The sequence below is a fragment of the Salarias fasciatus genome, chromosome 3 (genome assembly GCF_902148845.1).
Source record: "Salarias fasciatus chromosome 3, fSalaFa1.1, whole genome shotgun sequence".
Classification (NCBI taxonomy): domain Eukaryota; kingdom Metazoa; phylum Chordata; class Actinopteri; order Blenniiformes; family Blenniidae; genus Salarias; species Salarias fasciatus.
Window position 1 is genome coordinate 15,556,413 of NC_043747.1, and position 23,828 is coordinate 15,580,240.

Consider the following 23,828-nt stretch of genomic DNA (forward strand, 5'->3'; position numbering starts at 1 on the left):
TTAAAGGAACATGTGGAAATTTTGCATTCAGTCGAAGTGCAACTTTTTTTTTTAACTGGGTGCAGACTTGTTTGGCTTGGATTGTGCAAATGCCACGACTGTGTCTTCCATGTCTGCAGACCTTCAAACATCACTCTCCCGTGAACGTCTCCTGGCACATTCTTGATCTCAAATGAGTGTCATTCCTCTTTAATGCTGAAAAGAGTCAACAGAGACAGGGACAGTCAAAAGGAGACGCAGCGTGAGGATGAATCAACAGTTTGACGCTATCTGCTTGTGCTATTTTCACAAAACAGCACCATTTCAATGCAATCAGATTACTGGAACTCGATTCAGTCGAGAACATAATCCACGAAACAGAAGGACGGCCTGTTTAATGTTTGTTCAAAGTAACAGTTTTCTTTTATCAATGACAAATTTAAGCCTAACAAACTGGATGAAAGAAGAGAAGATTCAAATGTAGAAAAGGTTACGACCCAGGCTCTTCAGTTTAAGCAAAATAATGAAAGTAAACCTGGAAATGAGCTGAAATTGGTACGATGTGTAAGAAAATGGACGCTCAAAAAGTGGCCCTCAATTAAATTATGAGACAGTGTCAGAAAGTCGATGTCGGCAATGACTTACAAGAAAAACGAAGGCACGAAACACCTTGTCAGCGCTGTTTTTGATGAATGATTTCCAAAATGCACAGAATTATTGAAGTTGCGACATTGACTTTTTTTTTTCAGTTTAAACCAACGAGCCTCGGCTCTAACGAGGACGTGTCGGCGGCGAGCGGCAGGAACTCCCACAGTTCAGCTGCTTTACCAGTCGTTTGGAGACAAAGGTGAATACTGTTCATGTAGCCACTGATGCATGATGTTAGTAATGGAAACAGCGTATACATCTCACCCTCAGCCACAACCCCCCCCCCCCCCCCCCCCCCCCCCCCCCCGCCACCCCCACCCCTCCTCCTATCTTAAGGGCCTTGCTTCTATTTGCTCGATCGATCGCTGCATCTCAAACAGTCGGTTTCGCAAATGAACAAGGTGTCACTGAAGAGCGCGGTACGGATGACAAATAGAGCGCAGAACACACACACACACACACACACACACACACACACACACACACACACACACACACACACACACACACACACACACACACACACACACACACACTGGCTCCCTCCTGCATGTCTTTCTATCACACCTCACATAGCTACATTCACATTTATTTTGATTTTGTAACTGCAGAATTGGCCAAAACCGAGTAACTGCTTCTGACACTTTTCTTCAAGATGACTTGAAATTACAATTACTGTGTGTATTTGACAAGATTGAGGCACCACATATTAGTGGTTGTATCTTTGGAGTTTAGACTATCAAAGCCCAAAGAGAGACCACAAAGGGTCATTTATGCTTTCTGGTTATTTTTGAATTTTCTCGATATGATAAACTGAGTAGGTACTGTTGGAGGATGGATGCCAGATCCTGCCAGAGCTGGAATAAATGGTCAGTGCTGCACAATGTGATGTGAAATGTTATTGTGTTAAGAGGCATTTCCCCAGCTGGCTCTCCACAACTTTTATAACAGATTATCCGTATTGTAGGCTTTCTTAGGTCCTGTAATTGTTTCTTATCTTTGACTCATCTCCCATATTGCATTCTTTTCCTGCTAAATATGTCTGATAACTTCCCCAACCAAGAAGTCCAGCATTAGTAACACATCCATCTCATGCCTCTGGAGGCTCGGCTTTCCATCCAACACGGAGAACATAAGCAAAGGAACACAGAAATGATTCGATTTACAGCAAAGAGTTGGGTCGAAAGCATGCAAAATCCGCCTGTTTGCACTTGATTTGCACTCATTGTGTTATTCTGTGTGCTGATTGCCCACTAAACACACACACCGAGAGCCCGGATGTGCAATTTTGAACACTTTTAGTAACTTAGAGATGATTATTTGGTTCCGCAGTACTTTCAGGGTCTTTGTTTCATCTCTGGTGTTCTTCGATTCCTGTTGGTAGCATATCTCATCACAAACAAGTTATACTTCTCAACTCTGAAAACTAATAAATCCTTTCTCTGTGTTAACATCACCATGTTTTCCTCCTCTCTCTCTCTCTCTCTCTCTCTCTCTCTCTTTGCAATATGTTCCCACCCCGCTTATTTTCTCAGTCTCCATCAAAAGCGGCTCTGCTCATCACAAGGATCACATAACTGTCTGCATGGATAATGAAAGCCTCTCTCCCTCCCTCCCTGCCTCTCATTCTCGCTCCCCCCCCCCCCCCCCCCCCCCCAGCGGCGTCTCGGAGACCGTTAGATTAATCAGAGGTCTTTAGACGGAGGGGAGGAGGAGAGGCGAGGGAGGGAAATGAAGGGGAGGGTGTTTCCAGATCAATCCCACAAGTCAATTTTAGCCCTGCAATCATCTGCACAATAAATAAACAAGGAGAGAGTGGCGATGGGAGGAGGGAGGGCTGGATCAGAGGGGGCGGCCGTGCGCGGGGAAGCGGCGGCAGGACGCAGAGTTAAGCTGTGCAGAGGGCATCTGCAGGCATGCACGCCGCGCTCCTGCTCTGCAGTGTTGTTTTGTGCTGCACAGTTGGTCCCCACTGGAATGAGAAGAGGATTACAGTCATCTGCGAGAAGTCACACAGAGTTTAACTTCAGGACCGACACTCGCAGTTCTCTGCTGTCTTCCCTCTGCGAGCCAAGATGATTGGACAGCAGCTTTGTGGTGTGAAATGTGTAAAAGCATCTGAAAGTGACTCATTGAAGGCGTATACTGATCGGCTACAACATTGTCTCATAATGTATACGTTAGATCACCGATTACATTTTATCTAAGCCACTAATGACAGTTTGGAGACGCAAAATCTGCCTTTCATGTTCAGCTGTAATGAAGCTTTCTCCCTCCAGTGAACAGGAGTTTGGTGAAATAGTAACCGACTAACTGTGTAGTCGTGATCCTGCAGCCATAAAGTTTTATTCCCAACAACATAGAGGAGACTGTCATTACTCAGATTTTAATGTAACAGAGCTGTAAGACGTGGATGTTAAGTTTCCAGCAGACAGCCGCGGTGGAAGGATCATTAAGATGATGTCTGAACCAACGAAGATGCTGAAAACGAGGAGAACTGCATCGGCAACGCGCGAAACGGCCCCCGTCCGCTCACACATCATCGTTTGTGTTTTGAAGAAACGAGTTTTAAAGGCTCGATAGTGGATTAAATGACTTGGAGCTGAGCATTATACCTGATTTCCCTGGTGGTCGATGGCTCCGATGACAAGACAACTACCTTCGCTCTCCTGTTATTTAACTTCGCCCTCCTCCCCCAGGCTTTCCTCTCCTCAGCCGATTCCTCCGCTCCTTTATCGGCCTGTCTCTCACTTCAGCCTTTTCCCCTCTTCTCTTTCTCCACCGCTCGCTGTCTTTTCACCCCTTTCTTGTTGTGAATAAATATCCTTCTTATCTCACTTTTTTTCTCCATTCCTCTTTCTTTATTTGTTCCCCTTTCAGCTCCCCCGTTGCTGGCTGTCATTCTCCCCGTCCTGCGAAACCAACACTTTCCCACCCGTGTCCATTCGTCTTCATCCTATTTTGCCCCGCAGCCGCCCCTCTTTGCATCTCCATCGCTCTCTGCTCGTCTCCGCTCCTGCATCCTCACTTCCCCTCGTTTCCACGCCTGTTCTCATTGTCACGAGCCGGCCCTCCTCCCCTTTCACCTTCCTCATCATGTGGCAAACAGATCCCCCCGCTTTAAGTGTTCACATGTTTCCCCTCCTTGGATTCTCAGCTCGCACACAGAGCTGAGTTTCCTCGTGTCTGCCTTTCAAGCCCTGAGTTTTCTTTGTTTTGTTTTTTTTTTTTCCCTCTCTACCATCTGTGAGGGAGCATTATCGAGCTGTGGTGAAAGTTAGACAGAGAAAAAGACTCGTTCCAGAGCACGGAGAGAGATAAGTAAAATTTCCCTCCAACAGTGGGAGATGGTAATTACAGTGAATAAAAGTCAGGGAATCAAGCTCCTCTTTGTGGCTTTTCGATGTACACGCTGACAGTCAATATAGCTTTCATCTGCAGTGCTTCTCTTTTTCCGCTTTTCCTCCCTTCCCCCTCTCATTGTCCATGAAACTGTATTCCTTTCTGTCTCATTCTGAGATTTTGCTTCCCTTTCTTCCCAAACAGAAAGGATTCAAATCCATCAGAAGTGTCATCAGCAGCTTCCTCCTCTTCCCTTCTCTTCACTCTCCTCGGACTTTCTTCCATTTTCCCCGCCATGAACAAAGAAGATTCATTCTCATTCATTCTCAGGTTGATCCTGATCGACTGAAGGTTTATGCATATAAAAATAACTTAGTTCATAAAAGTCATCCTGATTTGTGGACACATTCTGGAAGCTGATCTACTGACGCCTTAAGTATTCTGTTAAACAGATATGTGGAAACACACATCGATTCACTGTTATGAGAGATCCAGTCTTGACTGTGCAAAATACTGGTCCCCCCTTGGGTTTTCCTGAAATCCTTCTGTTGCTTTTATTTTTCACTTGCATTTTAGCTTGCATTATGCAAGGTCTTGATAAATCTTTTGACATCTTGAACAGGCTTTTGTCAGGAGGAATGAAACTGTCCTGCAGTAAACAGGAGCTTAGTGGAATAGTAACAGTGTGAACGCATGGAAATGAGAGGAAGCAGCAGTACTCTACGGTGAATGCAGAAATAATGAAAGTTTGCAAATTGTGCCTTTTACCTTGAACTTTTGCAATGAAAGTTTGAAAATTGTGTCTTTTACCTTGAACTTTTTGCGAAGTACTTTGCAGAAATGGTTGGCGAACTCTAAGTGATTTGTAATAAACTGACTCGGACTTGCAGAAACCCCCATATAGACCTTTAACAGCGCTTCTCCTCCTGCAAATAGATGATAAATCTCCGCTCGCTCTCCATCCTCCTCTTCCCTCCCGTCATTCCTCTTCCAGCTTCATTACGTAACAGCAGGCAGGAGCCAAGAACAGAGAAGGAGAAGAGAAGGAGCAGAACGGGAGAAGAGGGGTGGTAGCTCCTCTGACCTCCCACCAGAGGGGGGAGACACAGTGATTGAGGAGCCATCAGCTGCATGCCAGCTGCTCGCCGTGGCTTCCTCCTCTCGCTCTCTCGTCCTCCTCTTGTTCTCCCCTCCTCTCTCTCTCTTCCCCTGCCAGCCAGGCTTGTCTCTCTGGCTCATTTCTCTCTGCCATGTCCTCCCTCTCCTCCTCTCTGATCCTTTGCTTCACTTTTTACTTGAACACACTGTCACTTCTGGCTTTGTGAAAACTCCGTCTGTCACACAGTTACGTCGGCCTTCTGGGGGACATAGTTCAAAAAAAAAGGAGGCGAAATAGTGATATAAAAGCTGCTCTTGCCACAGTTTGTTCTGTTCCATCCCCTCAGGGCTTCTTTACCTCTTTCCAACTTCTTTTTCTCCCCCTCCTTCCACCTGGCTTTCTCTTCTGACATATTCTGGTCAGGGACAGCGTCTGAGGCTCAGGGAGCCGCTGTGAAGCCAAGTATCCCAGGCAGAGAGCGGATGAGAGGGACTCAGTTACCTGCTGGGTCGCGCTTGATACCGATACTTGGAGGTCATTGGTCTATCACTTCAGCAGCAACAGGTGACTGTGTGTGTGTGTGTGTGTGTGTGTGTGTGTGTGTGTGTGTGTGTGTGTGTGTGTGTGTGTGTGTGTGTGTGTGTGTGTCTTAACATCTATTCATCAATCAGAAACATTGTAGTCAAAATCTGACCTGTTGATCATTGAATTCATAACATTCATTGAATAGTCAACCGATCAAAACTAACACAATGAAGTTCCTGCCCCAAAAAATAACTTTAAATGTGTACTTAAGATCTCAAAGGTCAGAGTATGCATGACAGGTGGCCACAAGGTTTACGCTTTCATGACATTTAGCCTTTCTAAAAAGTCAGAGTACATAAATACTAACGAGAGAACATGCAAACTCCACACAGGAGGCCCAGAAGGTTACATTTATGCAAAATATGAACTTTGCATGAATGTAACCAGACTTATAAAAAAGTTGCAATTTACCAAATCTTTCCTCTCCGCCTTCATCTGAAATTGCTTACTGAATATTTGTTAATGAAAAAGGTACAAAACGGCTCACCTGTTATATTGTCACGGTAACCCCAGGGGCCACATAAAAACCCAGTTTCATTCTAGTAAATTCATTTATCGTAATTTAATTTGGGAGCCTCATAAAAGCACCACTTAAGAGTTTTATTACTGGACACAGGGGCCCGGTCTACTGACGTATTTTCAATCCCTCTGTCTTGTTTTATGACCTTGATTCAAGCAAATAATTTTGCTTACAAGGTGCATATTCCTAAAATTAATTGTTGGTAATTTAATTAGCTCACACCAAGGGAGCCAGGAAGAGTAGATAGATTGAACAGATCACCTGGGACCAGGTGGGTTAATTGTGGTCCAGCGTCCCTGAAGCTGAAGCGAAGAAGTCGAAGCAGATCAGTGGCAAACTAACAGTCACTAGAGTGGAATGAGAATGTACATAAATGGATCTGTCACGAAGGTAATTGAATGTTTTTTTTCTGATTTTTAAGGTTTTTCTTCTCCCGTTTTGTGTTGTCGGCCTTCAGAACTAAAGAAGCCTTTTGATTAGAAGTCAAGATCTATTCCAGAACAACTTCCAAGAATCTAGAAGAAATTAGTTTGATGTATTTAATGAGTGAAGTTTAGACTTTTGCTTCAGCGGTGAACCTTCATCTGTCTCTGAAATGGAGAAAGCTTTCTAGTAACTTTCCAGTTTATGTCTGACAGTCAGAGTCTATACTCACACTCAACACACACGGTGTGTTTCATTCTATGCTCACGCAGCACTTTTCCTCCATTTAATGTTCTGCGCAGCCAGGTAGACGACTGAGCCTCAGCTCGATACTCCGGTAATGTCAATCACTGAACAAGTCCTGCTTGGATGGATAAACGATCTGACGCGCAGAGAGAAAGCATCATTTGTGACTTTTTACGGGACTTACCCGTCACACCCTCCTCCTTCACGCGCACGCCGACTGATGGAGGTATAGTTGATATAATCTCAGACCCACGCAAAACACTTTGCGGGGTGACCTCCGCTGACTGATGCTTAATGCCCCGACGCGCCACGAGCGCTGTTACGCAACGGCGGTCGCTACATCCGTCGGGAAACGAGCCCCGTTCGCCCCGTGGTATTAAGTGATGAATATTTCAGATTGGACATGAGACTGTTTAAAGTTCAGCGCGCGCCGGTGTTTGCCTCGGCGTAGGTGTGCTGTTACATAAGAGGGAGAGGCGAGGGCAGCTCTCATCGGTGGTCGGAGAGCTTTCTGGGAGGATTCATAGCCTCATCGTTTAGTTTCTTCAGTCACCTGCATCTACAGTTATTCTGATTATTTGTGAAAATATGAATGAAAAGTCCATGCAAACAAGCTGCCATAAGAAACTTTGAAAGAGAAAACTGAGAGTTCAGCCTCCTCTTCTTTGCCTCCTGCGAATCCAAAATAGTGCTAACTTCATGTTTTCCCTCCAAACTGGTGTTTTGACAGAAAAAAAAAAAAAAAAAAAAAAACTTGCTGTGTAGCCACATCAGGGATATTCTGTGATGTTATATTGATCTCTCTGGGAGGGCTGGAGGGAGTCCAGGGACTGCGGGGAGATCATGGGATATGATGTTTCCAGTCGGTAATCACCTCAGCAGTGACCTCTCGCAGGGGGAGACGTGAGTTAATGTGGTTGAGGCGGTGATGTTCATTAGTTCACTCAGCAGTTAAAAAAAAAAAAAAATGAAAGTGGGTTTCTGTACTAATGGGATGAATTTCAAGTCTTGGTCCACGACCTCAGCAGAATCTCAGGTCCCATTATGGCGCCCTTCAGAATTTCTCCTCCTCATGATCAAGCATTTCTTTAGAAATTAATTGCAAAACGAACAAGTTTCATAATGAACTGATTTACTACGATCCTGCTGGATGGAGCTCGGGTGCATCTAATTCAGATTTTACACTCCGACGTGACAGTGCGCAGATCAACAAGGCTGTAACTTAAAGGTCATGATGATTGTTAGCGAAACATTAAAGCAGCGTGTTGAGGAGACGCCACCTGTGATGCATTGCGTGACAAGAAGAAATCCCACTGGGCTGGCGTTCGTCCAGCACACCCCTCTCCAAGTGTGCAAACATTTTCAGCCTGATCGATCTCTGTGTGAATCAAACCAGAAAGCATGGCGGCGCCGTTTTATGCTCTCCGCAGATATATGACTGCCCGAGGAGGAAAGTCCCCTTTTCAAATGTCCTTCGTCATGAAGCAGGGAGGGGGGGTTGGGAATTCCAGCAAAGCTGTGAAAAAGGCGCTCATCAAACGAGTAGAATCTGCGATTCAGGCACTTACAGAAGGAGCTGCTTTCGTCCTTTGTGCCTTCCATGGTGCCATCCGGCAGCATCTGGAGGTAGAAGCCGTGTCTGCAGTAGAGCCGCGTGACGATGCCCTTCAGCTGGGGCTCTGCGGAGCAAACACAGCATTCCACACACGTTAGCGTCCCGCCGCACACATGCTTGTTAGGCGGCGGACGTCTGTGAGCGCGCACGCCGGGCAAACACCGGGCAGGCCTTAATGTTTACCCGTTGAATCAGTTTAACAGTAAAGTATAAGTGCTTGAACACATGAGAGAGGCTGTGGACTTGAGGATGACTGACGGGATGTCGAAGAAGGATCTGGAACAGACGGGTTCAAGTGAGGGAAGCAAGCATATGGAGGGATCTATTGGAACCAAGAGCGTCGTCACAACATACGAGTGCCTTTACTTTTCTGATTCAATACATCCATGACATCCATGTCTCCTCCCCTGCTGAAGTGTATACAGTTTCCCTGACACGGTTAATTATTTAAATTACAATGACTATAAAAGCATAATTACTTGCATGTGATACAGCGAAAACCCAACAAACAAGTGCAACTGGAGAGTCGTGCTGAATTTTTGAAAAGCGCCGTCTCCGGTCGTCTGTTTACCCTCCTCCCGAGCGCCGACTGTATTTGAGCACCTGTCGTCATTTACTCAGTCAGTCGAGCCCCTGTTTGCCGGGCGTCTGTCCGTCCGCCGGTTCTCTCCTTGGGGCCGCTCACGCGTGACTGGAGGGGGCGGGGGTTTTCACTCCCAGAGTGCTGAGGGAGACTAAATAGTGGATCAGAAGGAATGTCAGAAAGCTGAAGTGTTTCCACAATCAAGTTTTAATGAGACGCATCAAATATGGATGAGGACAGAGAAGTACGGGGGCAGCTGGCAGTTGGCCCTCGGTTGACAGCAGGTGTGTGCGTGTGCGCATGTGTGAGTGTGTGTGTATCTGTGTGTGTGTGTGTGTGTGTGTGTGTATGTGTGGGAGAGACAGAAGAGAGAGTCACTCATTTAAATTGTCCCTGAAGAACATGAGAAATGATGATGTAACACAAACAAACGTCTTCATTTTTTTTCCAGAATAAAGTTTACTTTGGAGTTCTGCAGCATTATTCATCTTGCAGTGTGTTTTCTCTGTATTTTTCACATATTTACACCGTCGCGCTGCACATCCATCAAGTTAGGAAAGCTAATGAAACAATAGATCCTACCAGTCCTTAAACTGCAGCTCAATTATCTTTTCTTCTTGTATAAAAGCAGAGCATCGACATGTTATTCCAGCTGAGAGGAGAAATGTTTGGAACTGACTTGGACAATTCATCAAACGCTTGTAGAGTTTGAGAACTTTTTGCACAAAATGCACCATGGCGAGGAAATGATTTCCTTCTCTTTTAGAAGCAGCGTGTGATTTGCTTGAGGGACGTGCAATAATAGTAAAACTAAGGTAATTAACCGTAAACCCTCACATGAATTTTTGTTAGATACCAGACTTTCTGCATTTTATTTTAACTACTGTAGATTTTGGCTGGCCCATGGGGTAGAAATATAAATGGCTGATACTAGTTATAAGCCACTTTATGTAGCATAAAAACAATTAATGTTGTTTTATCCTCTGCTTATTGATTTTTATCTGATTTTGTCTCATAATTTCTTCAAACCTACAACTCACGAACACCAACCACGGTCATCAAAGATCGGATTCCCGAACTTCTGCTATGGAAGAACTCCCGTGTATAGATGATGGATCAATCGAATTCCTCCCAAATGTTTCAAACTCTTAACTTAGAGATCAGGTTTTAACTCTGATGAGTCAGCACGCTGCGTGGTGTTGCGCTGTCAACACGGGGCCATGTTTGTTACGCTGCCAGCTGTTTGTGATTTCCCAGCACCTGTTGAACCCTGTGAAGCTCTCAGTAAACTGACTCCCCAGTCATGTTAAAGGACGTTTCCAGCTCAAACAGGTGCTTCTTCCTCTGGTTCTGTCTGAAACCTCATGAAGCGGTCGCGCTGACGACCATGAAAATGTCTTTGAGGCATCGCATTTGTCCACTTCCTGCCCGCAGCCGAGCAAAAACATATTAGGTAACCTTTCATGGCAGGCTCTGGCCTTGGCAGCAGCACTGTGTCGCTGTAACTACTGAAAGATAAAAGCTGATTCATCCGCCACTGGCTGACCAGACGCGGAAGGTCAAACCTGGAATGTGGTAATCTGTAATATCCTGAGTGTTAATCCCAAATTAAGCAGCACATGGCCTGATGTGTGGCCCGAGGCTTAACACATCTGCTGCACAGCAGAGCAACGAATTCGCCGGGAGCGGACTGGCGTTGACCTTTGAGTGAGAGGCTCCGCCTCCATACAGATCGGTTCGGTAACAACGCCACTATCTAAAAAAAAACAAAAAAAAAACTGAGGAAAGATGGTTACAGGGCTGAGATAGAGTAGCCGCACACGTGCACACACACAGCATCTCATGCATATACATGCGTGTGCTCAGCTAAAAGGAGGAGGGATTGCCTGGAGACGTACCTGAGGCAGGATGTTAGCTGAACAAAGGGGTTTGAAATGTACACACACGGATGTGGCAGCGCAGGGAATAAAGTAGAATACACTGTTTGGGGCGACACGTGATTTACAATGTCTCACTATGAATACCAGAACAGCAGAGCTTGTCCATGATTCAACCTGCAAACGCCACTTCTCAACACACAAAAACAATCATCTGCTCATATTTTCCTATCAGATATTCCATATAATTCAAACTTTTCGCTGAGAAGCTGAGGTCTTCAACCCTGATTCATCCCCCCCGATGACGTTCGAAGGTTTCCACTGGAGCCAAACACCACAGAGCTATTTTTACAGGCTGAGTAGCGCGATCACGATGGGCAAGACGACCTTGATGCGCACAATTAATGCAGCGCTGGTTTCCCCGTAGCTCTGAGTCAGAATTGCAAATAAAAAAATCTGAATTTTTATGGTCTCCTGTCAGTTTTGGGAGGTTTTTTTTTTTTTTTTTTTGTTCCAGTTCATCTGTGGTCCCCAACATTCTGTTAGGATTGACACTTAAAAAGAGCTTCAGACAAAAAAGTTTCAGCCAAGCTGGACATCCTGATTCTCACAAACTTACACAAACACCAACTTTCAATCTTATAAATATGCACTGTCCTGCAGAAAGAAAGACCCCAGGCCCAGACCTCTCTGTATTTCTTGCAGTGCGCCTTTCCTTAATTCTAGACAGGCAATCAACAAGCCACCTCTACAACATTAACTTGGATGAAGCTGGTCTGAACAACAGATGGCTTTAATGGCTTTCTTCATATTCATAGTTTCTGTCCTACTTTTTTTTTTTTTTTTTAAAAAAAAACCAAAACTCATTGAATTTTTTTTTAGTACACAAAGCTTCTTAAACGGTATTAAAACTGTGGGACAAGAACTTCAATTGAAACTTGTTTGAACAGCAATCCTATTGTCACATCGGGACGCGTCCTGGGAATAACCACAGCGCCAGTCTGCAGATAACACACCCAGCCCTGCCCGAGAGCACACAAGTGTGTGTGTTGGTCTGCGGGTGTTTATTCCCGGGGAGGATTTGTGCTCGTAATCCGGCGGACATTCAACGCCAGTTATGGAGTGACCTTAATAAAGAATGGGATTAATTTCACTTATTAAGAATTTCAACCATTAAAGTCACCCTGAGCCCTCCGGCTGCCCGGTGCCTCGCATCAGACGACAACTGGGCAGCCGCGAGTGTTATTTTCACCCCCATTACACAATGCAGTTATGCCTGTGTGTGTGTGTGTGTGTGTGTGTTTGTGTGCGTGTGTGTGTTGGACACCTCCAACCGGGTGGACTTGGCAAAAGGAGCGGAGATGATGTGCCAAGAACAATGTCTGTCCGTCATCACATTCACAAACACGCACACTCACATACGCTCTCACACACACACGCACACACACTCTCTCTCTCTCTCTCTCTCTCTCTCTCTCTTAGTGTCTTTCTCGTCTCAAGTGTAAAAAGTGTGAAGCACCAGTCAGCCCTGAGAATATGTCTTTACTAACTCCTGAAATTAAAATCCTGCGCCCGCATTCAGTCTCCCTGTCAAAGACAGTGTCATTAATATAAGGAGGGTGTTTTGTCTTTATTTAACAACATTACACAACATCCTTGTTGAAATATTTTCAGTCATGAGTTGATTGGTGATAATCATGTACTCCATTGGTGTAGCTGTAGATTTTAGTTGTTTTCCAATCACAGTCACGGTGGTCAAGTGTCCTACTTGGCCTTTTCATCAGTCTTTTGGGAAAAGAAAAACTCGATCCCAAATTCCCCCCAAATGGTGTTTGTGCTCTTGTGAAGGATTCTACATGCAAATGATGGAATGATACAAATCATGAAGAGTGCGCTGAGACTGCTGTGGTAAAAATAAAGCCGATTCACTGCCTTTTAAGAGGTTGTGCTGATTTTCAGTGTTCCTCACACCAACCAGCCGAGACAGATGTTCCCCACTATATTTATTTTTCTTCCTCTTTGAAGACAGTATCCTCTTTTAACTGTTGCCTATACTCTTTATGTCTTTATAGAACTCTGTTGTACTGAAAACCATTTGAATGAAATTACATATGGCAGAGAATGTTTCATAAATCTTGCAGTGTACAAACAGAAATCTATACAAACTCGTATTAAAACTTGCTGTCGTCAAGTCTGCCTCTCTCTGGATGATTCCAGTATGCACTGAATGAACCAAGTACTAGGAAGGTTTCGTTGAATGTGTTTCACTTTTTGGAGATTAGCAGTTCTTGCCATCAAGAAATTACTGCATTACGACCCCTAACAAGGACAAATTGTGAAGCAGCTTCCAAAACAACGAAGTTAACAAAGAGTTAACGCTGGACTGTTGGAGCACTTTATCAGAAATCACCGAGGCCCTGCAGGATAGTGGTATAATACTCCGAGTTAACTTGGATAACACGCTGTGCACAATAGGCTCCGTCCCGGTTGTTGGTCAGTAACGCTCCCATGAGATCAATAAACGGCCAAACAAGCAGCCAGTTGCATCAAGCTGATATATTTAACCGCTCCACCAGCATTATTTGGAACCTTTCGGAGCTTTTCAGCCATTTTCCACAGTGTTTCAACATTTCACAGCAATGTTTTCCTTCACTGTTCATTGTGCGGAGCCCTCTGTTAATGGCGCCTTCTAAATCGTATCAAAACTGGTGAAAGCGTCGGCCTGCTCGCCAAATTGCACCACGGTTCCTCTGGGAATGCTAATTCACAGTTTTTGCCAACACTGCTCGGGGTTGTGTAGCTCAGACAGTTTCACTCTTTTTCTCTCCTGCTGTCCATTTAACGTCTCTCATCCAGGCCTCTCTCTAACATCCACGTCATTCTTCAGTCCTCCTCCTCTCCCCATCCCGCCGACCACTTTTTTTTTTCTTTCTTTCTTTCCACCTCATCCCGAGAAAACTGCCGACCTAATCTGCAGGGAAGCCCTTACTTTTGCTCTTCTGAAACAGTGAACGACTGATGCGGAGAAAAAAAATTGGGGGGGGGAGGAGGAAAAAGCACTTAATAGCAGAGGAGAGTGCTGAATGACAGACTGTCAGTCAGTGGCAGAGGAGGAGGCAGACGGGGGGGGGGGGGGGGGGGGGGGGGGAAAGAAAGCAGACAGGGTATGGAAAAAAAAGAAGAGATGTGAGTAAACTGCCTATGATTCCACCAATAAGCATTTAAATGTGATTCCCCGCAGGTAGCTGCTGCACTTTGGCAGCGCTGGGACGCTCCGGCGACTTGCTACTGATGTTTCATTTAGCAGATAGGAGGTAATCATTTTTTTTTTTTTTTTTTTTTTCCCTGACGCTTAAGTCTGTCACGCCACTTGAAGCTGACGGCGACCGGCGACGACGGCTGATTATTATGCTTCCATCTGTTTGTCGAGACATCTTCTTTAAACGGCAGTAGTGGCGCAGTCAAACTCTGGGGAGCGCAGATGTGCAGCATCGGCGATGAATTATGGTCATTGTAGTTCGCTGAGCGCGCCGAGGTTTTGGCAGGATTAGAGCCGTTAAAACTTTAGGGAGGGGGAATCGTCACAGCGGCACAGCTGCTTCAGTCTAAACTGTAACACTTCCCTCTTATCGGTATCGTTTCGACTGTGATATTCACCTCATAACAAACACCTCATCCTCTAAAATAAGCACATTAGATCCACAAAGGCAGGACTTGCAGCAGATTGCAGCTGCTTTAATGTATTGTTTCGGTACTCAGTGGAAAAACAATATGCGCTCAAAACCTGTCGAAAACAATTTATTATTTGAATAGAGCCGAGACACAGACTTCTGTTTCTTCCTGTTGCAGCGAAGGTGATGCAACCAGCAGCCATTGGATCGTTTCTCTGCGGATTTACTGAAGATAAACAAGCATGAAGTGGTTTTCGCAACATGAAGGAGGCTCTGGCTCTGAAAACGACCAGCGCTCTCCTACTCGGTCTTCAAAGCCGAGCCCGCTACAGCAGAGCACGGCCAGTTTGATGGTTTGATTGTCAATATCTCACAGCCATGACTTGGAAGATTTGGTCCTGGTTATATCAGTCAAAGTGGAGAAGTAGGGGCTTCGTGCTGAATGATTCACTTAGCTTTGGAAAACAGGACAGGAACGACTCCGACAATATCGAAAATCAGTCGAATGTCAAAGTCAATAAAAGACGATGAAAAAACAATCTGATATCCCATGGAAGAGTTTGGGAGAGACTGTTTTTACTTCTCTGGTTAATCGAGATAAAAAAGATACAAGGTTGTATTAATTATGTTCAGTCTTTGTTTTTTTGTGTCTTGGAGAATTGCAAATGATCGTGTTATTAAAAACAACACAACAAAGCGATAGTTTATCCAAGGCTGCGTGGAAAAATAGTATTTTAAAGTTTTTTGTTGTTGTTGGAGGGAAAAGGGGAAAGTCAGAGAGCGACACGGAGCCGCAGAGAGGAGGTTTACTTTATTTTACAACATTAATGAATCATTTTAAATGTAATATTTATCACCAGGGGTTAATATGGTGATCAGTATGATTTTGAAAGTAATATTGTTCATATTAATAATGGAGTTGAGCGCTGTGTGTCTGTTTTACAGCATGACGGATGACTGAAGTTCAAGAACAGGAGTCAAAACTTGACTTATTTCTGGAAGGAAAAGGATCAAAGCCAATGAGAAGTCCAACAGGACAACACTAAATCCACATTTGTTAACCACAATCAGCTCGGTGGATGTTCACTGCTGATCCATGAAAATGCCAGATGGAATCGAAACACTCAGATCGCACCTGAAACGGCGGCTGTAACTCCGTCAGCTGGCTGACAGATTGTGCTTTGTGCTGCGGGATAGGTGGGAACGAAGCACAGTCGAATCTTTTCGAGTAATTATTCCTTGGGGCTGAGCAACAGAGCAGCAGTAATTTACAGTTGCATGCTGTTCGTGCTCTACACCGGAGCGATCTCTCCAGTCTGTTGCTGCACTACGTGCCATTCATTCACACCACGAAGAAAATGTTCCTCTCCTTTGCACTTTTAGGAGCAGATCTTTGAGCTCATTTCACATGCCATCTTGGTTTCCTCATCGCCTGCCGGTCAGGAGTCAGATTAGTTTTTATTCTGAAATATTGCACCGAGGGCAAATTCCTGCTCCTTTTCACGACTGCTTAGCATGCCACGCTGCTGCACTCCGGCCCCCGAAACACTTCTCAGCTTTCTCCGCAGTTAATAAGCTTGTTACTCCCCACTGGCTCGAATATTGTCTTTCTCACCACCAGCACGAGAGCCTGAAGCTATTAATCCACGGACATATGGATTTTACAACTCCCAGTATTTCATCTCGCGGCGTTTATGGTCGCCGGCTCTAAACGCTCGTCGGCGGCAACAAAAGGCAATCATATTTCCTGTATTGAAATTAGCGCCAGCAAAGTTTGATGTGTAGATTTATTTTCCCTACAAACACAATAAAATTCTCTCTTTTTTTTTTTTTTTGGGTGTGTGTTGACGGATCTTTTCAGGAACGTCTGGGTTCAGGTTGAGGGAACGCCGCGCAAGCTTTTCATATTTCACGAGCCACATTAAGCGCAGCACTAAATTGCATAAAATTAGGGTCTGGCGGTGACAGTGAATAATAGGGATAAAGTCGGGGAGAGCCTATATGGTAATGGCCATATTTACAAGGACCATCAATCATCTGCAAACCGCCAGCAGCCTCATCCCTCATAGGAGGGACAGAGGGAAAGGGGTGGGACACCTTCAAAACAAAGTGCTTTTCCCTCTTTGCTGTTCAATCTCTCTCTCTCTCTCTCTCGCTCAACACACACATTCACACACACACACACAGCTGCAGCCCAACTTCGGCTTTTAGGAAAATCGATCCTGACAAAAGTGATGAAGTGCAATCCTGCTGAAAGTTTACCACACTCCAGGTTTAGACGTGGTTTTGGTTGTAATTAAAATGACAAAAGTGACAAAATAAATAGTGGGCGAGTGGCGGGAAGAGGAGGAAGGGAACAGCTGAGAGCTCTGCTGGTAAAGCAAACATCGAGTTAACATGTGTGGGAATCTGATTTGTGACGTGTCGGAGTGTGTTTTCCAGAAAAGAGATCAATGCTCCCCACAGTCGCAGCAGCGGGAGGAGGAGAGCTCAGACGGAGAGGAGGGACTTCATCGCCATAATTTCAATAAAACTCACAAAAGATATGGTCACAGATATCAATGAAATAAAATAATTCACTAAGGAAATAACCTGTAGCAGACCATCATACAATACAGTTAGGCCTTTCATAATTAATCACATTATTTCCATAGTTAATCACAATTACTCATTATTTAGATTCTGGTTTTTTTTGCATTTCATGGCACTTTTCCACTCAGCATTCATCAGTTCAATCAGTTATAAAGATGACATTGAGGTAATTGGTTAAGTTCAGCATCGTGATTTCCTGCACCAACTGATTTCTGACCAGAGTGTCTTGATTGGGGTTCAAAGATATTTTGACCTTGTTGGATTTTCGCTCAAAATAAAGTGCCATGTAGACCAACTTAATACAATATCTATATTAAAAATACAGTTTTCGAACTGAAAAGAAGCCCGAAGCCTAATTATGTGATTCATTGTGATTAGAAATAATTTAACCTTTAGTCAATCCTACTTTAAAGGGGCATTAAGGAGTTTTTCGACTTTAAAAAATACTTATTTTCAACCATAAATATGTTACAAATATTCAACGATGTGTACAATGTGCCCTGACATATTCATTGCAAGTACCACTAACAGCACTAAATTGTCACTTATTTTTTTGGGGAGAATTTGAGATGATTTGACGTAATGCCGCTGGCCTGATTTCCTTAGGTTTCGTTTTGTCCGCCATTACTCCGCCAGATGCTTAGCGAGCAACAACTGAGCAGTATTGAGGATGGATCTTCCAGAAAGTAAGAAAAGACCGGCTTCGAGCGCTGCCACAGCTCCGGCACAGACTCCACCAGGTAAAAGAAGCTTAAATTTTACTCGAGCGCTACTTAAAGAGCGAGGAAGGAGTTCCTCTCTTCCGTGCACGTACACGGACGCAAGCCACAGGCATGAGTGTTTCACTAAGCTGCAGTTACACCCAAGGCCTGCAGGGGCCGTTGTTTTGCATAAAACGTACAAACTCCTTATTGCACCTTTAATTCATCTTCATTAATGCCATTAACTCTGACAGCCCAAATTGAAATATAATTAGTTTTATGGATCATGTAGACTTAAAAATATTGACTAAACTTCAGACAATTATATGGTTTTTGTCAAAAGTCAGCACTTGTTTGTATATTTTGTTTGTGTCGCCTGGAATAACAAACACTACAAATAGCAAGCAGTCTGCTTCAAAGGGACATTAAATTATCCTTCAGCGCACAAAAAGAACTGCCAGCACACAAACTACGAACCACGCACTGTAGCAGCCGACCAATTAATTTCCACATCAGGACATCTCGCTTCAGTGCGACACTTGGCAGTGGGATTAAGGTGCAGGCGACAGAAACAGAACATTTTCTGTCTAATTATTGCGCGGACATAACAAGCGGTACAGACAATTTTATTACTGCACAACAAACAAAATCTTGAAGCGTCAGCTGCCGATGCGTCAGTGCCATGAACTCAGTTTCTCATTTCATTAAAAGAACAAATATCACTGTTGTTAGTGTTGATATTGTTTTTTATCAGACAACTTTGTGTCAGTAAGAGTCTAATAACATGTAAGTGCAGGAAGGCAAATCAGATGATCACAAGGATGGTTCATTGTTTCCCCAGAGCGCGACTGAAATGAGCTAAAAAAACCAAAGCTTCTCTTCAAATATTCTTCTCAGAACATGAGTTTCTTTTCTAAAACTCAGTCTGGTTGCTTGCTTCACTGACTCCATACATGAAAAGAAGTTCGAATTTGTCCAGTCCAGGTAATCAAAAACAGCGTTGCTCTTGTATGAAACAAAATGTGATTTAGAACATCTAAAAATACTGACTTTTTTTTTTTTTTTTTTACAAATGTATTTGAACAGATTTAAAAAAAAAATAAAAAAAAGGATGGCTCAACTCAATTACCTCAAATACCTCCATGACCTCAAATATGTTAGATAACTTCCTCCACCTCCATGTTCAGAGCCACGGTATGATATTTCACTTTGTGCTCGGGACTCGCTGCTTAATTCAACACTTCAAGGTGAACTCAAGCAAACAAACAAGGGGACAACAACATTTCAAGCAGATTATTTTTGTGTAAGCGGAGCCTAATGCACACAAATCCCTTATCTGAACACTCCTGTTTGTGCCTCATGTCACGAGCGGCGGTATTCTTAGTTTATCACACACACCGGCGCTCGCTGTATTTGCATAAGGATAGAATTTAGAACTTTACAGATGATCTCAGCGATTCAGGACAACAAACTCATCAAACTTAAAGTAGTTAATCTCGATTTTACCAATGAAATATCTGAAAGAATAAACTGTGGACCCCTTCAAGCAAACATGTTAAATATTTTACCGCCATACAACTGACAGCAAGCACCGGGTGAATATTGTGCCCTGCAGGATTGTCCGATAGAAAAATAATTGCGATGGCTGAGCACTGCAATAATTACAAAAATGACCCGCTGCAATGGCAAAGTCGCCACACCTGAACAAGCACACGCAACAATCCACAAACACACACACACACACCTGAAAGCCAAAAAATAAACGGGGGAAGCAAAGAAGCACTTGAACAATAAGTGACAGACTCATAGGTCAGGGAGAGTGAGACATCGTGGATTAATTAGAAAAGCAACGGGTGAACTTTTCCACAGCGCGCTCTAAAGCTTAATGATTTAAAGCTTAAATGAATGGCCTAATGATTAAGTCAGAGAGAGAGGGAGGGAGAGAGAAAGAGTGAGGGAAAGAAACAAAAGCAGCTGTCTGGGAGAATGAGTGAGGGAGGGGATGTGGAGAGGAAGATAAGGAAGGGGATAAAGAGCAAGATTAAAATGGGAGGAGAGGGAGGAAGGGTGGGATGAAGAAGATGGACATAAATCAGGAAAAGAGTGGAAGAGTGTTGTGTTTCTGTGTGAAAATGTGGAAAATGTGGAGGTCGGATAGACAAACAGAGATCACATAAAGGTTGCCATCACTGCTTTGGCTCCTCAACAGGTGTCCAGAAACGCTTCCACCAACAGGTGATCTCTATTCCTCCACTCCCGTTCAAATCATCCATCAGCGTCTCCCAAGATCCTACCTGCTTTTAATCAGCTAAGGCAAATCGAGTGGCAACTTATGAAAGATGAACAGCAGGCTAAATTGTTATAAACAAGACCGTTGAAGCCGCCTGTGAAGTGATGTCGTCGGCAGTGGAGGGAATTGTTTTTGGATATAGATAGTAAGCCCCGGGTGAGGCTGATGATCATCCATCAAGTCTTGTGAACTGGAGCTCCGAAATGGGCCACAGTCACCTGAATGATTTCAACTTTAAAAAAAAAAAAAAATCAAGTGAAAATCGTATCAATTTGACTAACATGAGCTTGTTTTATCGATCAAAAGAGGATGAGACGGAAAGAGAGAAGAGCCGGAGTCAGAGAGTGCAGAGGTTTCCAGTGTCTCAGGACCCTTATTTATGTTAATTACAGTAATGATCACCCGATAGAGGATGAAGGGAGAAGAGGAGAGACAAAGAGATGAGGGTGAAGGTGTCTGGAGTGAGGAGGCAAACAGGAGAGCAGCTTCTGGAAGCAAAGGAGGAAGAAATAAGAGAGAGAAGTGGGATGATATTTATAGGGGGGTGAAGAATGGGAGGAAAAAAGATTAGAAGGAAATGCAAGAGTGGGGAAAAAAGGGGAATAAAACAAGTAAGAAAAGAAATAGGGAGGAGACAGTGGAAGAGGGCAGATACACACAAAGGAAGAAATCATTAAGACAGAATGAGAGAGGGACCAGACAACAACATTTGCGGAGGAACCGGACGGCAGCGAATGAGTGAATCAGCGGGAGACAATGGAACAGAGGGGGAATGAACGGTGGGAGGCGAGGGGGGGGCGATCAATCAGCGATGGCCCTGGTGTTGTAACGCTGGAGGAAGTCAATGGCCAGGAACCAAACTTTCCACCCACGCGCTGTTTTCGCCCTCCTCGCTCCCGACGTCTCTTGTCTTTCCTCTCCAGAAAAAACCCAGCTCTCCTTCTTCCCGTCCTTCTCCCTTTACTGCCGTCTTCCTCTCCTCTCTCTTAACAACATCTTATATATCTCGGCCTTTTAACACCGCGCTGTATTTCTGCTCTTCCTGGTAAGTGCTGACCTATACAGAGATAAATAGGAATACTCCCTTAAGAGCCATTAGAGGCAAATACGGGCCAATTTTCTGTCTATAGCGGCTCTCCGGATGACACTTAAAGCATATTATGCCATAACTCACAGCCACGCGGGGGTGGAGGGGGAAAGATGTGGCATATGAAGATATGAGGAAAATACCCTAAAAGATACAAATTGGCCAAATTTGAAAAGTTTACAACTCTTTCCAATGAAAGTGAGAAAATGGTTGAGCTTTCAGTCCTGAGACGGTTTGAGAAGAAAAGATTACAGCAGGAACGGCGGAGGTCGGCCAGCGGCTCCCATACTGTATTCCTCTTTTATCTAAATTAGTGATTTCATGACATGAATCAAAGTCTGTTGCAATAATGCAACGTTAATTTCCGCTGCAGCCAAAATATATCTTAATAGTTCCCATTATGTGCACCCTGTCCCTGGGAGACCATGGCCAAACAACTCCAGACTTCTGGCAACAGTTGAATTGTACTAGAAAGACTTTATTGACGAAGTGATCGCCTAAATAAATATCTTTGTTTGTTTACATTAAATTATTACATAATAGTAAATATGTTTTTAATTTCAGATTAGAATGTTTCTAAAATTACATATTTTTAGGTCATTTAATAGCAGCCAATATGGAATATAAATTTTTGCTATTTGCCATTTACTTCAGCTATATGCTTTCTGTTCTTTATAATTCTTTCATTAATTCCAGGATGGCGTCACCTGTCACTTTCTCCCCTCATGCAATCATTCAGCACAAATGAGAATATAATGATGCTTCGTTTTTCAGAAGAAGCCTAAATTTGCGCTCTGTTCAAATGGTTAGAGAGAACCGAGTAAAGTTTTTTTTTTTTTTTGCATAAAAATGACAGAAACTTGTGTTTTGTGTCTGCTCTATTAATGTATTCTTCATCGACATGAAGCGACAGTCTACTACTCAGTAGTTTATGAAATTAATAGTGCTGTCAGTTTTAATCGCATTGATCGCAATTTAATCGTGATTAATTCATGGAGAACTGTCAACAATTCACTTTTTTAAAGTTGAGATTAATTGAAATGAAGAATCTAATCCTCATAAATCAGTCCCAATGTCAGGAAAAAACACTATTATCCTCTAGTTCTTTTCTTTGACCCAATTGGCAGACCTCAATGGATTAATCGCGATTCAAATTGACAGCACTAGAAATTAACTGTCCACACAGACAATTCTCACACAGACACACACATACACACGCAAAAGGGTCAAAATAAAAAAAACAGGTCATGACCCTTGCTGCTGTCATTTTGTTTCTCAATTGTTTCTAAGGAGAGTGCAAACAAAGTGCAAGTGTTTATGACACCAGATGCTTGGTGAGTGTTCCATCTGTGTGTGTGTGTGTGTGCGCGTGTCTGTGTGCTTGTGTGTGCACAGTCATTTGCAATGCATGCTTCCATGTGCAGTCACGGTGTGCGCATCTGACATGCGAGGCTGCATGCTTGGTTGTCCACCTGAGAATACCTCCACGTGTGCCGGTACATCTCTGCGTGTGTGTGTGTGTGTGTGTGTGTGTGTGTGTGTTCTTGGCTGAGACTCTGACAGAGATGGATGAGGCAGAGTCGGCCCTGCAAGGGACTGGTGTGCCTTTGCGTCAGCGACCTCTGACCCCGGCGAGGCCGGCAGCGGCGGACACGCTCTCCCACAGTGCATTAGTTAATGACCAATTTCTGTCTTCTTACAACCACACACACACACACACAAACACACGCACACATGCATACACAGGTGAGTTTTTCATCCTCAAGGAGCAACAGTGGGAGCAGATGGGTAATGGGCTGCAGGGAAGGGTGAATCGACAATGACTTGACAAATTTAAACAACCCAGAAGGACTCTTTGCTCAAATCTTGGCTTGGACGTGATCCAGAGACGCCGAGAGAAAGAGGACAAATCAATTTGCTTTCACATTATTATGAGAGGGACTTCACGGCTCTACGTGTGCTGGTTTCTAACGTCAGGGCATCATTAGCAAATTAACTGTGAAGGCTCGATGTTGGGGTCAGGCCGATCCCGTATTTCAGATAATCAGAACAAAACAAAACATTATTGTGTTCAACTCGGGATATAATAGCTCCAGCAGACACATTTCTTTGACAATGTCACATAAAGACTGAAATGGTTTGGTGGATGCAAAGTAAAGATGATGCTATTCTGCACCTGAAAATGGAGCAAAACTGGAGGAAAGAGGCTCAAAGTTCGGTCAAATTAATCAACTAAATACGAGGAGTAATGAGCATCAAGCTGATGGTGATCGATGCAGCCGATACTAGTAATAAGCCTGTAATAAGCTGTTTCATTCTTCAGCACAGGAAGTGACTGTAAATATCATGCATGTGTCTTTTTGAGCTCTCCGGTTTACAGTTTGTTTCCTAAACGATGCAGGACATTATCTGTGAGAAGAGATCACTGTATCGTTAAAACTTTTCAAAAACTTTTTGTTTATCTGTAATATTTTGTGTGTTTTTGAGGCCGTGCTCAATTTTTGTCTAAACTGTCAATGTACTCAGCTACGAAACAGTTGAAAAGAGGCATGAAGCAGCAGGTAAGCCTC

At 43.9% G+C, this 23,828-nt stretch overlaps 1 protein-coding gene across 1 annotated transcript in view; it reads right to left on the reverse strand.

Moving 5' to 3' along the window:
- The window catches only part of fgf11a (fibroblast growth factor 11a), a 78,673-nt gene that overhangs the window by 27,556 nt on the left and 27,289 nt on the right, over positions 1 to 23,828 (reverse strand). Inside the window, exon 2 of the mRNA XM_030087963.1 lies at positions 8,411 to 8,521. Coding sequence (XP_029943823.1) covers positions 8,411 to 8,521 — 111 coding nt within the window. The remainder of the gene's footprint in view (positions 1 to 8,410; positions 8,522 to 23,828) is intronic.